General features: G+C 45.0%; 2 protein-coding genes across 5 annotated transcripts; both read right to left on the bottom strand.

Annotated features, from left to right (window-relative positions):
- Positions 1 to 104: 104 nt before the first annotated feature.
- On the bottom strand, positions 105 to 2,761 carry cox6c (cytochrome c oxidase subunit 6C). Its single transcript, XM_086084905.1, has 3 exons — positions 2,632 to 2,761; positions 1,218 to 1,331; positions 105 to 680 (listed from the first exon to the last, which is right to left on the bottom strand). The coding sequence occupies exons 2-3, from the start codon at positions 1,320 to 1,322 to the stop codon at positions 555 to 557; spliced, it is 231 nt and encodes a 76-aa protein (XP_085941031.1). The 5' UTR covers positions 1,323 to 1,331; positions 2,632 to 2,761; the 3' UTR covers positions 105 to 554.
- A 552-nt stretch (positions 2,762 to 3,313) lies between these two features.
- Positions 3,314 to 12,352, bottom strand: LOC147168993 (odorant receptor 131-2-like). 4 transcript variants are annotated; one of them, XM_086084903.1, is made up of 6 exons: positions 11,222 to 12,352; positions 11,014 to 11,152; positions 10,633 to 10,756; positions 9,530 to 9,602; positions 6,742 to 6,911; positions 3,314 to 5,266 (listed from the first exon to the last, which is right to left on the bottom strand). In XM_086084903.1, exons 5-6 carry the CDS (start codon positions 6,889 to 6,891, stop codon positions 4,499 to 4,501), a joined length of 918 nt encoding a protein of 305 aa, XP_085941029.1. In that variant the 5' UTR covers positions 6,892 to 6,911; positions 9,530 to 9,602; positions 10,633 to 10,756; positions 11,014 to 11,152; positions 11,222 to 12,352; the 3' UTR covers positions 3,314 to 4,498. The 4 variants fall into 4 exon arrangements, with proteins under 4 accessions (XP_085941029.1, XP_085941030.1, XP_085941028.1 ...); XM_086084904.1 differs by lacking the exon at positions 11,014 to 11,152 and having other exon boundaries at positions 11,981 to 12,000; XM_086084902.1 differs by lacking the exon at positions 9,530 to 9,602 and having other exon boundaries at positions 11,014 to 12,352.
- Between the last annotated feature and the right edge of the window lie 40 nt (positions 12,353 to 12,392).

Here is a 12,392-nt window from a genome sequence, read left to right as displayed (position 1 = left end):
CGACTAATATCAATCAACAATACTTTAAGGCATGGATTAAAAAAAAAAAGCTTTGCGAATATAAAATGTGATTTTTGTATTGAGCAAAACAAAATGAAGCAATGTAGGTTGGTATGTACAGTACATGTTTTAATTCTTTCTCATTTAGCGTCATAAGTAATCACGTTATAACACAATATAGAACTTGTTTTTTTTCCTGGTGTGGCAGTTCTACTCATTACTGATTAAAAAAAAAACTTTTTGTTTTTTCTTGTCAACTGCAAAATGTAAATTGTAATGTATTTTACACGTGTAACTTCTTTATATGTGAAGCAAGCAGAGTCTTTTTATAAAATAAAATGACCTGACTTCCTTCCACAGTAATAATTTAAAAAATGCCCCCCCCCCCCTCAAAAAAAGCTTGTGTTGACTCAATATACATTTATTTGATGGAAATGAGGAGAGAAGCATCTTCACAGCAGAAAACAACTACAAGGAGGAAAAGCAAACATTTGCCACTAAGTGAGTGAGCAGCGCTGCTTTTTGTGGCGCGCGGCGGGAGGGCCGAGCAGCTTTTACTTCCCGGTGGGCTGCACGCAATGGAAGATTCCCGCCTCTCGCATGGCGTTGAACTCCTTGACCGGGTCGTACTGCTTGTAGAAGTCGGCGTAGGCTTTCTTGCGCGGTTCCAACACTGTGTACTACACACACACACACACGCACACGCACACACAGATAGAGTGACCCCCATAGAACAGAAGCAAATATGAAACATTTGTTACAGCGAGTCACTCACAGTTTCCTCTCATACCCCTGGAAAGGCTTATCACACCAGTGCAACCTCCTTTTATTTTTTTTAGGGGTACCATAAAGACCATGCAATCGAGAACTTCATTTGTGGGAAAATATTTCTTTGGGAAAAATTTGTTATGGCGACATCCCGAGCAAATAACTTCAGACCAACCAATAAGTGAAACCTGTGAGCGTATTAGACTGACCACCAACTTGAACCAGGCAGTTCGTGTAATAGACCAACCAATTACTTACACTCGTTTGCAAGAGTATAAGAAGGACCAATAACTGAAAGCGGTTAGTGTTGGACTGACCAAAGACTCAAACGTCTTCCATCGGGCCAGCAAACGCGTGGAATACTGAATGCGAGCAACTGCCGAGTCAAACGTGTCGGTATATCATGTTAGACCGACCAGTAACCGGCAGCACTCGCAAGTTTGCGTCACCTTGAAGGCGGCGGCCACCAGGATGGAAAAACCGAAGGCGATGGGCAAATGAAAGCGCAGGCGCTTTGCCAGCAGACCTCGCATCACCGGCTTGGGCAGCGACATCTCGATCACCTGGAGAGAGAAGAAGAAGAAGAAGAAAAAAAATAGGTTCGACCGAACAAGAACTCAACAACCACCAATGACTTCAATAAACGGGCAATGAACCTGTCTGCAAATGCATTAGACTGACCGATAACTCAAAATTGTTACATATTCGATGAGTCTTTGACTTGAACCTTTTAGTGAGTATTAGAATGACCAAGAACGACAATTTCTTAGTGGACTAATAAATAACTTGGAACCTGTTAGTGTAATTTAAATCATAACCAAAGATTCTTAATAAGGCTACTAGACCTACCGATGACTTCAATCTTTTGTATTAACCCAACCAATTACTTGAATCTCTCGTTTTATGAGGCCGACCAATAACCCAAAGCTGCTCGTTGAGCGTATTTGACCGACCAATATCTTGAAACTGATAGCCGAAGGGAGCGTATTACGCCCGACCGATAACTTGAACCTGTTACTAAGTGACCGACCAATAACTCAAAGCGGAGTCTAATAGACCCACCAATAAATCGAACCTGTTAGTGAGTGCTTTAGACCGAACACTCACTTGGAACCTGTTGGTAGGCTTTCTACAGCAACCAATGAGTGAAACTTGCACATAAATGTGTTAGACTGACCAATACCTTCAAACTGCTAGTGAGCAGACTAGACAGATCAATAACCCATTAGGAACTTTATTTGAATTATTAACAAAGAGTCAAACATTATTTAACATTCACAGACGAAACATTGCATCTGTTTATACATAAATATTCTGGAATAAATGTTTGAATACTATGTGACCACCATTAATATAAGTTATTGAGCAATACAATTATGGCCAACAAGTAGAACAGTAAAACACTTGCAATGAACTTGATTTTTTATATTATTTTCTTCTTTAACAATCTACCCGGCCTGCTAGGAACTTTAACGTTGAATCAAAATCGATGACATCACGACAAATAATCATCACACGTCGCCGCCGTCGAAGAGGTCACCACGAACACTTCCGTTAACATATAAGCATTAAAAAAAGTCCTTTGAATTGCAATTAATTGCGAAATTACGGACGGAGATTCGACTTTATACTCGAGCCAGTATTTAGTCAACTTGACTATTATTTAAAACAATTTAAATGAGGAGAACAGCAAGAAGATCTCGCCAGCGAGCACGACGGGCAGCTAACCATCAGCAAGCAGGCAGCAAAAAGTGACAAGCGGCGCAAATCCAGCAAATTGTTCATCCGCAGTGACTTCGCCGACGTGTGAAATGTTTGCAAGAGGCCACTCGAGCAGGAACAATCGCGCCCGGTCGGACTCACCTTGTTGGACCTTCAGGGGGCAAAAACAGCGGACGAGCGCGTCGGGGATGGCAGGCGGATGATCTTCTTCTTCCTGGTTTTCTTCTTCTACGTTCAAGGCTTGAAATGCGCGACAGCGCCCCTAGAGGAAGGGCGCATTCCCGAAGTTGTCGTCGCTCGCCCCCTTTTCGATATTTATAGTTCCCAGCAAAGCCAACTGCGATTTTTTTTCTTCCCAGAACGAGTTGACCAATAATCTGAGTCTGTTCCTCCGAAGTGCATTAGGCCAACTAAGGGATCAAACAAGTTATAGGCGACTATTAACTACCAAAGAGCTGTTATAGGGACTGACTGACCCAGAACTTGAAACTGTAAATTAAGTTGAAAAGTCAAAACACAATCACAAGTGTTACTAGTAACAGCAGGGTTGGAAATGATTCCCGAGCGCAGCCGCTGCTGCTGCTCACCGCTCCCTCAGGGGATGGGCCAAATACGGAGAATACATTTTGTGACAATCAGGGAATCTTAATCTTAACACGGAAAAGCCTCCTACGATTACGTTGCTGTCTTCAAGTTAGCGTCAGTCAGCTCAGTAATAAGAGCACTGACAGCAAGTACAGTGTTTGCTGCCTTAATCTTGCTGGTTTAACGTCATTTGATAGGCGTGTCTTGAGAAGTGTAAAATGACGTATGCCATTTAATGTACATTTGCTTATTGGTTTATTTTCGTCCCTTTTTTGCCCATTTTATCTTCACATACTTGTTCAAATAAACAAAGACCGCACACTTGTGAGAGCATTCAATTGTAAATGACATTTCTGATCAAATGCAAGAGGAATATCATTGGAGGGAACGCTCATCTATTTGACATCTGTCCAATTGTCGCCGCTCATTCAAATGTGACCTAAAGTGGGCCGGTCCGAGCCCTGAAACTCCAGGGCTGAAAACGAGTCCCAGTCGCGAGAGCAAGTACGACCCGTGACTTGAAACGGTTAGCAAGTGTATAGAAAAACCTCAAACCCGGAAGAGCATTAAAATGACCAATAACTTAAAAATGTTTGTGTTAGATTGACCAATAACTTTGACCTTTCGGGATTGTCCAATACCTTAAACCAATCACTCTCTAATGCGTTAACAGCTTGAAGTTAGTTGTTGGTCTAATGCACTAGAATTGTTTGCCATATTTCTCAGTCTAATACACTCACAGGTTTAAGCTAGCGTTTTGGTGTAATACACTGAAAGGTTCGATTTCGGTTTGAGTTATGGGTCAGTCTTATACAGCCTGGTCCTGCAGGTTTTCCATATTTCCGTCCTCCAACACACCTGATTCATAACAATCGACCAAAAGCTTGAACCCTTTTGTGTGTTGAAGTGGCCAATTCAATCTAATCAGTTAGCAAGTGTATGAGGCAAGCAACAACTCCAAATAGTTTGTAAATGTAAAAATTAGACTGACCAATAACTTGAGCCTGTTAGACCGACCAAGTGGAATATTTGAGTAACCGTGTTGGGCCCAGCAATGACTCCAACTTGTTTTGTGCACTTGAATGACAAAACAGAAAGTGTTAGAGAGACCAATCAATCTCAAATCCGACAGTGACTAAAACCTGCATTCGACTGGCCAAGAACTTCAACCTGCGTTTTTTGTGTACCTGGAAACTGATTTATGGGAATGTTTGATTTATTATCAATAAGAATATTGATGTGATTGGAATTAGGGATTGGGCGAGTAAATGACAAGCGGCATTTCCTTCCCGCCGACTTGGCGGGTTCAAACTGCGAAGGCTGAAGTCATCATTGGAGCCAGTTTTTGGAATGGCTGCGCCGTGGTCAATTGATGGCTTTCGGTCTCTCGTCGTCGGTCTTTCTGCTCGTTTGGCTTTCGGAGTCATCGAGGTTCGCGCTTGCAACAGAGGTAACGTTGGAGGTACTTCCGGAAGCACTTGTCCCGCACGCCGTATATGATGGGGCTGATGGCGCGGGGCAGGACCTGCACCACGATGTAGCAGGCGAACAGCGAGTCCGTGTAGTTCTTGGGGAACCAGCGCAGTACAGCCTTCTTGACCGGCGCCTCCGCGTACATGGTCATGCACAGCAGAACCTGGACGCCGTGCAGGAAGATGGTCCTGCGAGCCTTCTTGGCGTCCTTGCTGGCCGTCTGGGCCGTGAACAGGATCTTGAAGTACAGGAAGAAGATGACCGACCACACCAGGACCAGGTACACGATGTAGGTGATGTCCCGCTTTTGGATCAGCATCGGACTGGGGAAGGCCGTCTCTCGGAGGCAGAAGGTTTTGGAGGAGAAGAACTCCAGAGGCTGAGTGGCCAGCGTGACGAAGAGGTCCGGGAAGGCGGAGACGAAGCTAATGGTCCAGATCAAGGTGATGAGGACCAGGGTCCTCCTGACGGTGCAGATGCGGGCGTGGCGAAGCGGGAGACACACGGCCACGTAGCACTCGGCCGCCATGCAGGCCAGGTTGAGGGGCGTGTTCTCAATGGTGATGATGGCCACCAGGACCAAGAGGGCGCACACAGACACGCTGATGGTGTACAGGGTGTAGCTGACCACGAACAGGACCACGGTCACGCTCAACTGGATCATGTCGTTCACGACCAGGTGGAAGAACAGGATGTAGCGAGGGTTCCAGTAGAAGATCTGAACACAAAGTTCAAACAATGTCACGGAAAATCTGTTCACGCAGAGTCTGCTTCAAACCTGCTCAGCTGAAAAACTCGGCACGCATTTGCGAGCGGGCTTAGCAGGAATCCAGCAGGTCCAGAAAGTCAAAACCCCGCCACACATTGGCTTTAGCTTCTTTTCAACTGGCAGGTAAAGCAACTCATCTCCACCTGCCTGTTGTGGCTAAAGCTAAACTGTCTCAGGGTTTTGACTTTCTGATTTGGACCTGCTGGATTCCCCAACCTTGCTGTTAGAATAAATGTACATAAGTTATCCCATATTTACTCTTTTAGTAATTGCAAAGCACTTATTCAACAGTGTGAGCTATGTTTGAACTATGTGGGTTGGGGTCGTCTGTGGAGAGAAGACGCTGCAGTTGCAACACAGGAACGGGAAACTGACGAAGATGGCGGCTGGAGCATTTTGCGGTTGAACTTTGACTGAAACTTTCCGCGCTGAAAAACACTGTTGCATTATTGTCATATCCGGGACGATTGTCACGTCGCTGCTATGTGCATCCCCAAGCCCTTTAGAGCAGCAATAGGCTATGTAACCAGGGCCTACCCAATAAAAAAAGAGGAGATTCGAGTAGGAGATTGTAATCTGTGCACATCTGTTTCGTTCTCCTCGCGAGCAAAAATAATCTAAGTCTCTTGTCTTCCTTCCTCCTCTGTTGTTTATTAAATGTTCCAGGTTGACTGAACCGGACACCTGCCTTGGACTTCACACAATCTAATCTCAGTGTGGTGCTAAAACTAAGGTTCTAAACAAGAAGTATCGATTTGACTATTTCCTCTTGCCATCTTCTACACAGTACAACTTTTTATGCCTTCTACTTGCCTTTTCACACTGCACTTGTTTTATGATGTTCACTGTGGGGCAGGGATGACGATGCCCCGGTGAAAGCGTGCCCATATTTGGAAGCTCCTGCTTGATGGTCTACCAAGAAGTAACATGGATGCTTTTCATGCTGATTGATGGATTGCCAAACCTTCTCTCATTGGACCGCTTGTCTGCCGTCGCAGGGACGGCGCTCCCAAGTTGAACTTTTTTCAATTTGCAAACGGCCGCCTCACACGACACGGCACATGATTGAGCTTGATGAAAACGTGGTCGAGTTGAATCGGAAATTCTTCTGAGAATTATTTTGGATTTTGTGGTGTTTAATGACGTACGCAAAAATCCAAATGCATGCCGGCAAAAACCTTCATTGACGTTAAACGTTTTTTCCCCTCAATGGGCAGTGGAACGTCTGCGCACCGCTGCCTTGTCATTGTGGTGTGGGAGGAGACGGCTTCCGTCATCACGTTAGCTTCCCAATCGTGTCCTTCTGCACCAGACCAGCTCATTCAAACTTGCGCTCGTCTCAGCGTTTTGGTCCGACCTACCCTCGGGTGTTTACGAGACGATGTCGCTGAAAATGTGTTTGTTGTGTGCCGTCGTCGCCTTACCTGGTGCTTGCAGAAGGTGTACATGAGGACCACGTTGATGTAGTTGATTGACAGGCCGATGGAGAGCACCAGAACATTCTTGACCACCGCTTTGCCCAGCGAGTCCGGGTACTGGATCAGTTGGCTCCCGTTGGCCGACGCCACGCTCATGTCGCAAGTCCACCCTCGCGCTACGCCATCACAACAATCGCATTTTGAAATCGGCGCTTCAGATCAGAACTGACACATTCCAGAATCTACTTCCTGTTTTTGCTAAACTAACTTGTTATTTTCATTCGGCCAGAAAATCTCAACTGAAATCGTTCCGTTTTCGGTTGAAGTGGTTTTCTGTGCTTTTATTTTCACTCCATCTCTTTTTCAAAGATGTCCAAACTTTCTGTTGGATTGCAAATGTGCACATCTTCTTTATCAGCTGAGAGCTGCTACTTGCACCTACAGAGTCTGTGTTGTAAAAAAATACATTTATCTATTGGTTCACTGTTCCACGGCCTGGGACCAAAACCACACTGCTCCTCCTGAGTCCGAGATTCGACTTCCCGACGGAGCCTCCTCTCCAGCACCCCTGAATAGACCTGACCAGGGAGGCTGATGAGTGTGATCCCTCTATAGTTGGAACACACCCTCCGGGTCCCCCTTCTCAAAAAGGGGGACCGCCACCCCGGTCTGCCAATCCAGAGACACTGTCCCCGCCAGCCTTTAGGAACTCCGGGCGGGTCTCATCCACCCCGAGGGCCTTGTCACGGAGGAGCTTCCCAGCCACCTCAGTGACTTCAACCCCAGAAATGGCAGCGCCCACCTCAGAGTTCCCAGAAGAAGCCGTCCGGAAGTCGTTCTCCATGGCCTCGCCAAACTCCTCCCAAGCCCGAGTTTTCGCCTCAGCGACCACCGAAGCCGCGTTCCACTTGGCCAGCCGGTACCCGTCAGTCCCACAGGCCAAAAAGGCCCCATAGAACTCCTTCTTCAGCTTGACGGCATCCCTTACAGGAATTGACGCCACGACAGGCACCGACCCACTTACGGCCACAGCTCCGATCGGCCGCCTCAACAATGGAGGCGCGGAACATGACCCACTCGGACTCAATGGCCCACTCGGACTCAATAGCCCCCGCCTCCCCCCTTCCCGGGACGAGGGAGAAGTTCTGCCGGGGTGAGTGTTGAAACTCTCTCTGACAGGGGATTCTGCCAGCAGACCCTCACAATTCGTTTGGGTCGAGCAGGTCGGACCGGCATCTTCCCCCACCATCGGAGACAACACACGACAAGGCGGTGATCAGATGACAGCTCCGCCCCTCTCTTTACCCGAGTGTCCAGTGTTCCATTTATATATAAAGAAAAAGAAAATCCTGTGCAAAATGTTCAGAGAACAATAACGTATACTGATTTGAAATGCGTTTGAACCTGAACGTCACATTTCTATCTTGCGCCTAACTTGCTTAAATGGCACAATTGGCAACAAAGACGTCTTACGTAAAGCATTCGGACAAAATGATTGACAACTCTCAATAACATTTGGATAAAACAACCAAACCAAAGCTTGGATTAATCCACAAGAATACATAAATACACGCTTATTTATTTGTATGCAACCCACGATTGAACTCATTTTCCGATTGTTGATGTGTAAAATTCAAATTCATTGGATTGATGTGCCAGCCCTATAATGTAAGTTTGGCATTGTTGGTCAAATAGGAATGTGCATATATAAGTATTGTATGTTAGTACAAATACTTTTGTTGATGTAAGTAGGAAATGGTGAGCATGAAGACAGAATAAAATCTGTAAAAACAAAGCGCATGCTTATTATTCGGCGATGACGCCACACTTTTGCTCAGTTTTGCTTTTGATTGTTGAACAATTGTTTGACGACCCTGTGTTGCTTTTTGGGGGAGAAAACAAAACCAAACTCTTCAGTGATCCAAAAAGTAACGTGACAACCTGAAAGAGGACTCGCGTCTCTTCCGCCTTCTGGGATTCAAGTTGGATGGATAGAAAATAAGATGAGGCGGAAATATGACAACGATTAGACAACAACTATGACATTGCATGAATTCTTGAAGACTGGCGCGGCCGGGTCCCATTCGGACCACCAAACGCCTTCACGTGTACATCAGAAACGGAAAAGTGGTGAAAGTGAGTTCGGACGAGAAGAGAAGACAAATGCAAAGAAACGCGTCAACACTTCGACACGCACTTAAAAGTGTTGAGCACGTCCAATTGCTCTCGCCTAATTGACAAATGTACGTTAATCCTCCTAGATGATGATGATGATGATGATGATGATGATGATGAGGAGCGACCTCACTTCAAAAGTGTGGCTCAAAAGTCCCATTTGGTTCCAATTTGAAGGACTAATGACTTGACCTCGTCCACTGATCAGAAAATGTCCTATCCTGTCTTCATCATTTCCAACAGACGTGAAGAAAAGATTTGGACTCAAATGCCGATAAGCACATACAATATTTACATACACAAATGACACAAAAGCAATTTAAAATGTTGTTTCTTTCATGCGGACTTTTGCTGGCGCCCGGCAACAGAGGGAACCTTCATCGATCATTTCACCATCATCCTGCCCACCATCTTGCAAATGTGTATTGATACATCCGGGTCAATAATGCACATATGATAGACGTCCATATTTCAACGTCTATGGATGAACATTTGGACAAGATGGCGCGTTTTTGGAAATGTATTTCTTTGTATTATCGCACGGCACATTGAAATCCAGACTTCAAGCGATCAATATCTCATTCATGGAGTTAAAAAGAAAAACAAAGTTGATGCTTACCTGTGTCAGTCGGGCGCACCTCTGACCCCACGCCCGCCCTCTTGCCGTCTTTTATACCCTCAACTGGAATATCCTGCACGCACGAACGCGCGCGCACACACGAACGCGCGCGCGCACACGCACGCGCGCGCACACACGCACACTCTTAGTGATTCCATTCAAATATATTAAAGGCAAGTCTAGTAAAAATTGTACCCAAACAGAAGCTTCAAGGATTCCGCAGCTATCAGCAAGTCTAAATGCATGCTTTGAATGCAACTTTAAACAAATTTATGCCCACGTCGTACTGTGTATGTGCAGTATATACACACACGTACACACATAAACAAACATAGCTCATATATACACACAACATATACATGCATATGCATAATTACTAAATACTAATTAAGGCAGTCATTGATGACAGTTTTTATTTGTAGTCAATTGCATGATTTCCATAGTTAACTCGCAATTAATCGCAAATTGCACATGATTTTGCATCCAAATGTACAATCATTTTTCTCAAGTTTTTTATATTTGTTAGTTAACATAAAGGTGGTTGTATATTTTGGTTTATTGATACAGTCATTTTATATTAAGTATTTATTTGAAGTAAAAACAAAAAGTATACTAAACAGTTCCAACGAGTGTGAAACTGACTCAGACTTGTGCTGTGGTATTTTTCTGCCACTAAGGGGCATTAGTGTTTCATGTTGGTCGTTGCTGACAGGACCAGTATGTTTTTCTTTTCAAATTCAGAGCAATTGGTATCGGGAACACGAAGCGAGTCGTGGACTCCAGGACATTTTCTTCCTTGTAAATTACAACCGCTCCCCACAAATATTTTCATCACATTTATTATCGGCAAATTGCAAAAAGGTGACTCGATGTTGGGCTGTAAAGTATGAACAACAATGTTTTGACATCAATTGTATTTCATTTTGTGACGGAGCGTCTTGTAAGGCTTTGATTGGAGCCAAATGCATTTCATGACTTGGAATGAAAAACAAACCGTGACATGCAACTCAATGTGTCGCAGTCAAAAGTTAAAGACAACTGAACTGTGCTGTACTTCAGCAGTGGTTCTTTGGGAGCATGCATAGCATTAGCGCTACGAGTACCTGCGGTTGTGACACTTTGAACGTCTCGACTCCAAAAAGGCCGGGTCGTGCAACGGTCCAACGCGGCGTTTTCCGTGGAGACCGGCCAGCACGCGGTCTGTTCCTCGTCAACTTGATGGATGTGCTGACAAGAAGAACAAATTGCTTCAATTCATGTGGTTTGAGTGACGGCAACCTTCAAAAAGACCAATTCACGTTATGCCAATTCAAGCGGCATCAACCCGTCAAATGTTGCCTTTCGGATTTTTTTGATTTTTTTCTGGAAAGAACTTCCAACTTTTTGCATGTCGTGCTTTGGAAGAGGTTTTTGTTGTTGTTGACTCAAACGCATTTCAAAGAAAAGCCAAACGAAGGAGAGAATGAGAAAATGCATGAATTAACCTTGTGTTTTTTCAAATGTGATTTTTATGATCTTGGTCTTTGTCCTGGTCTTGACTTGGTCTCAACTCCCAAAGGTCTTGCTCTTCTCTTGGTGTAGTCAAGTGGAGTCGTGTCTCGGGCAAGTCTTGGACATCGTGGTCTTGAGCACAAGTGTGAGAACCACTCTTCTATCGAAAGCCAACTTCATACTATCAAAAGTAACTATTACCAAGTAGGCGACCATTAAACAATTGAGTCTTCCAAACGCCTTTGAGCCGGTTGACATTCCCAATCGTTGGAGAGTGTTTGCGGTTTCAGTTTTGGTATCAGGTTAGATCAGGGGTAGGCAAGTTGGGTCCTAGAGAGCCGCAGTCCTGCCTGTTTTTGATGTCTCCCTCCTCCAACACAGCTGAGAGGCTCCTGCGGAGCGTAATGATGAGCTGATGATTTGAAACACCTGGGTTGGAAGCAGGAGACGCCGAAAACAGGCAGGACTGCGGCTCTCTCGGACCCAACTTGCCTACCCCTGGGTTATGTTGAAGTCAGCTCTGGTCTTTTTGTCCCAGGCGGTTTTGGGTTTTGGCTTTTGGGTTTGCGTTCAGGTTGGTGTCACGCACACACGTCATAAAACAAGAAGTTTATCAAAGCACAAATGACATCACGGACTGGCATCTCCAAGAGTGTCACTTTTCAAGGAACCAAATGGACATTTTGTTGAGCCTCATAAAACAAAAACATTTTCAACTTTTGAGATTGGCCAATCATTTGGGGGGGGGTATGGGGGAAAGTACCAACTGGACCAAATGGTAATGTCGCAGGTTTTGGTCCGATGGCAGCGAAATTACGCTAAAGGATCCTCACAAGAACAAAAAGTTCATAAGCAAAATGTCAAGTTGATTGTATAAACATATCCTGAACATCGAAGTCATGCCAACGTTTGTTTGTCGCGAAATGTTGTTGTGCTTGTTCCACTAATGAGTTGCTTGACCTTCATGTGTCCTCGGCGGATTCATCGAGTCATCCAGTCGACGCTCGTCCGGGAATTCGCGTCCGGGAATTCGCGTCCGGGAATTCGCGTTCGCCTTCGACTTTCCTCCGAGGAAAACGTCCTGAAAGGGCGCGCGGCATCCGAGGACCGGCAAACGTATTCCCAAGACGAGGACCGCCACTTGTGCTCCTTGCCTTCTTACTTCAGCGTCAATTGTGTGCTCCTCGGCGTCTTCTACAGGTTTGGACTTATTTATTTGTATGTGTTTAATTTTTTTTTAATTTACTTATTGTATTTTAGTATTTTATTGACAGTTTTTTTATTTTTATAGTTGGTTTTACTAGCTCACGCACGCACGCACACATATATTGAGAGCACACGCGCTTTTCTCAACCAGGAAGCGGAAGTCCAA

This window comes from Leptonotus elevatus, chromosome 9 (assembly GCF_054856555.1).
Source record: "Leptonotus elevatus isolate MCC_2025b chromosome 9, RoL_Lele_1.0, whole genome shotgun sequence".
NCBI classification, from domain to species: Eukaryota; Metazoa; Chordata; class Actinopteri; order Syngnathiformes; family Syngnathidae; genus Leptonotus; species Leptonotus elevatus.
The sequence above is the reverse complement of the archived record's forward strand: the minus strand, read 5'-3'. Positions and strand labels throughout refer to the sequence as shown.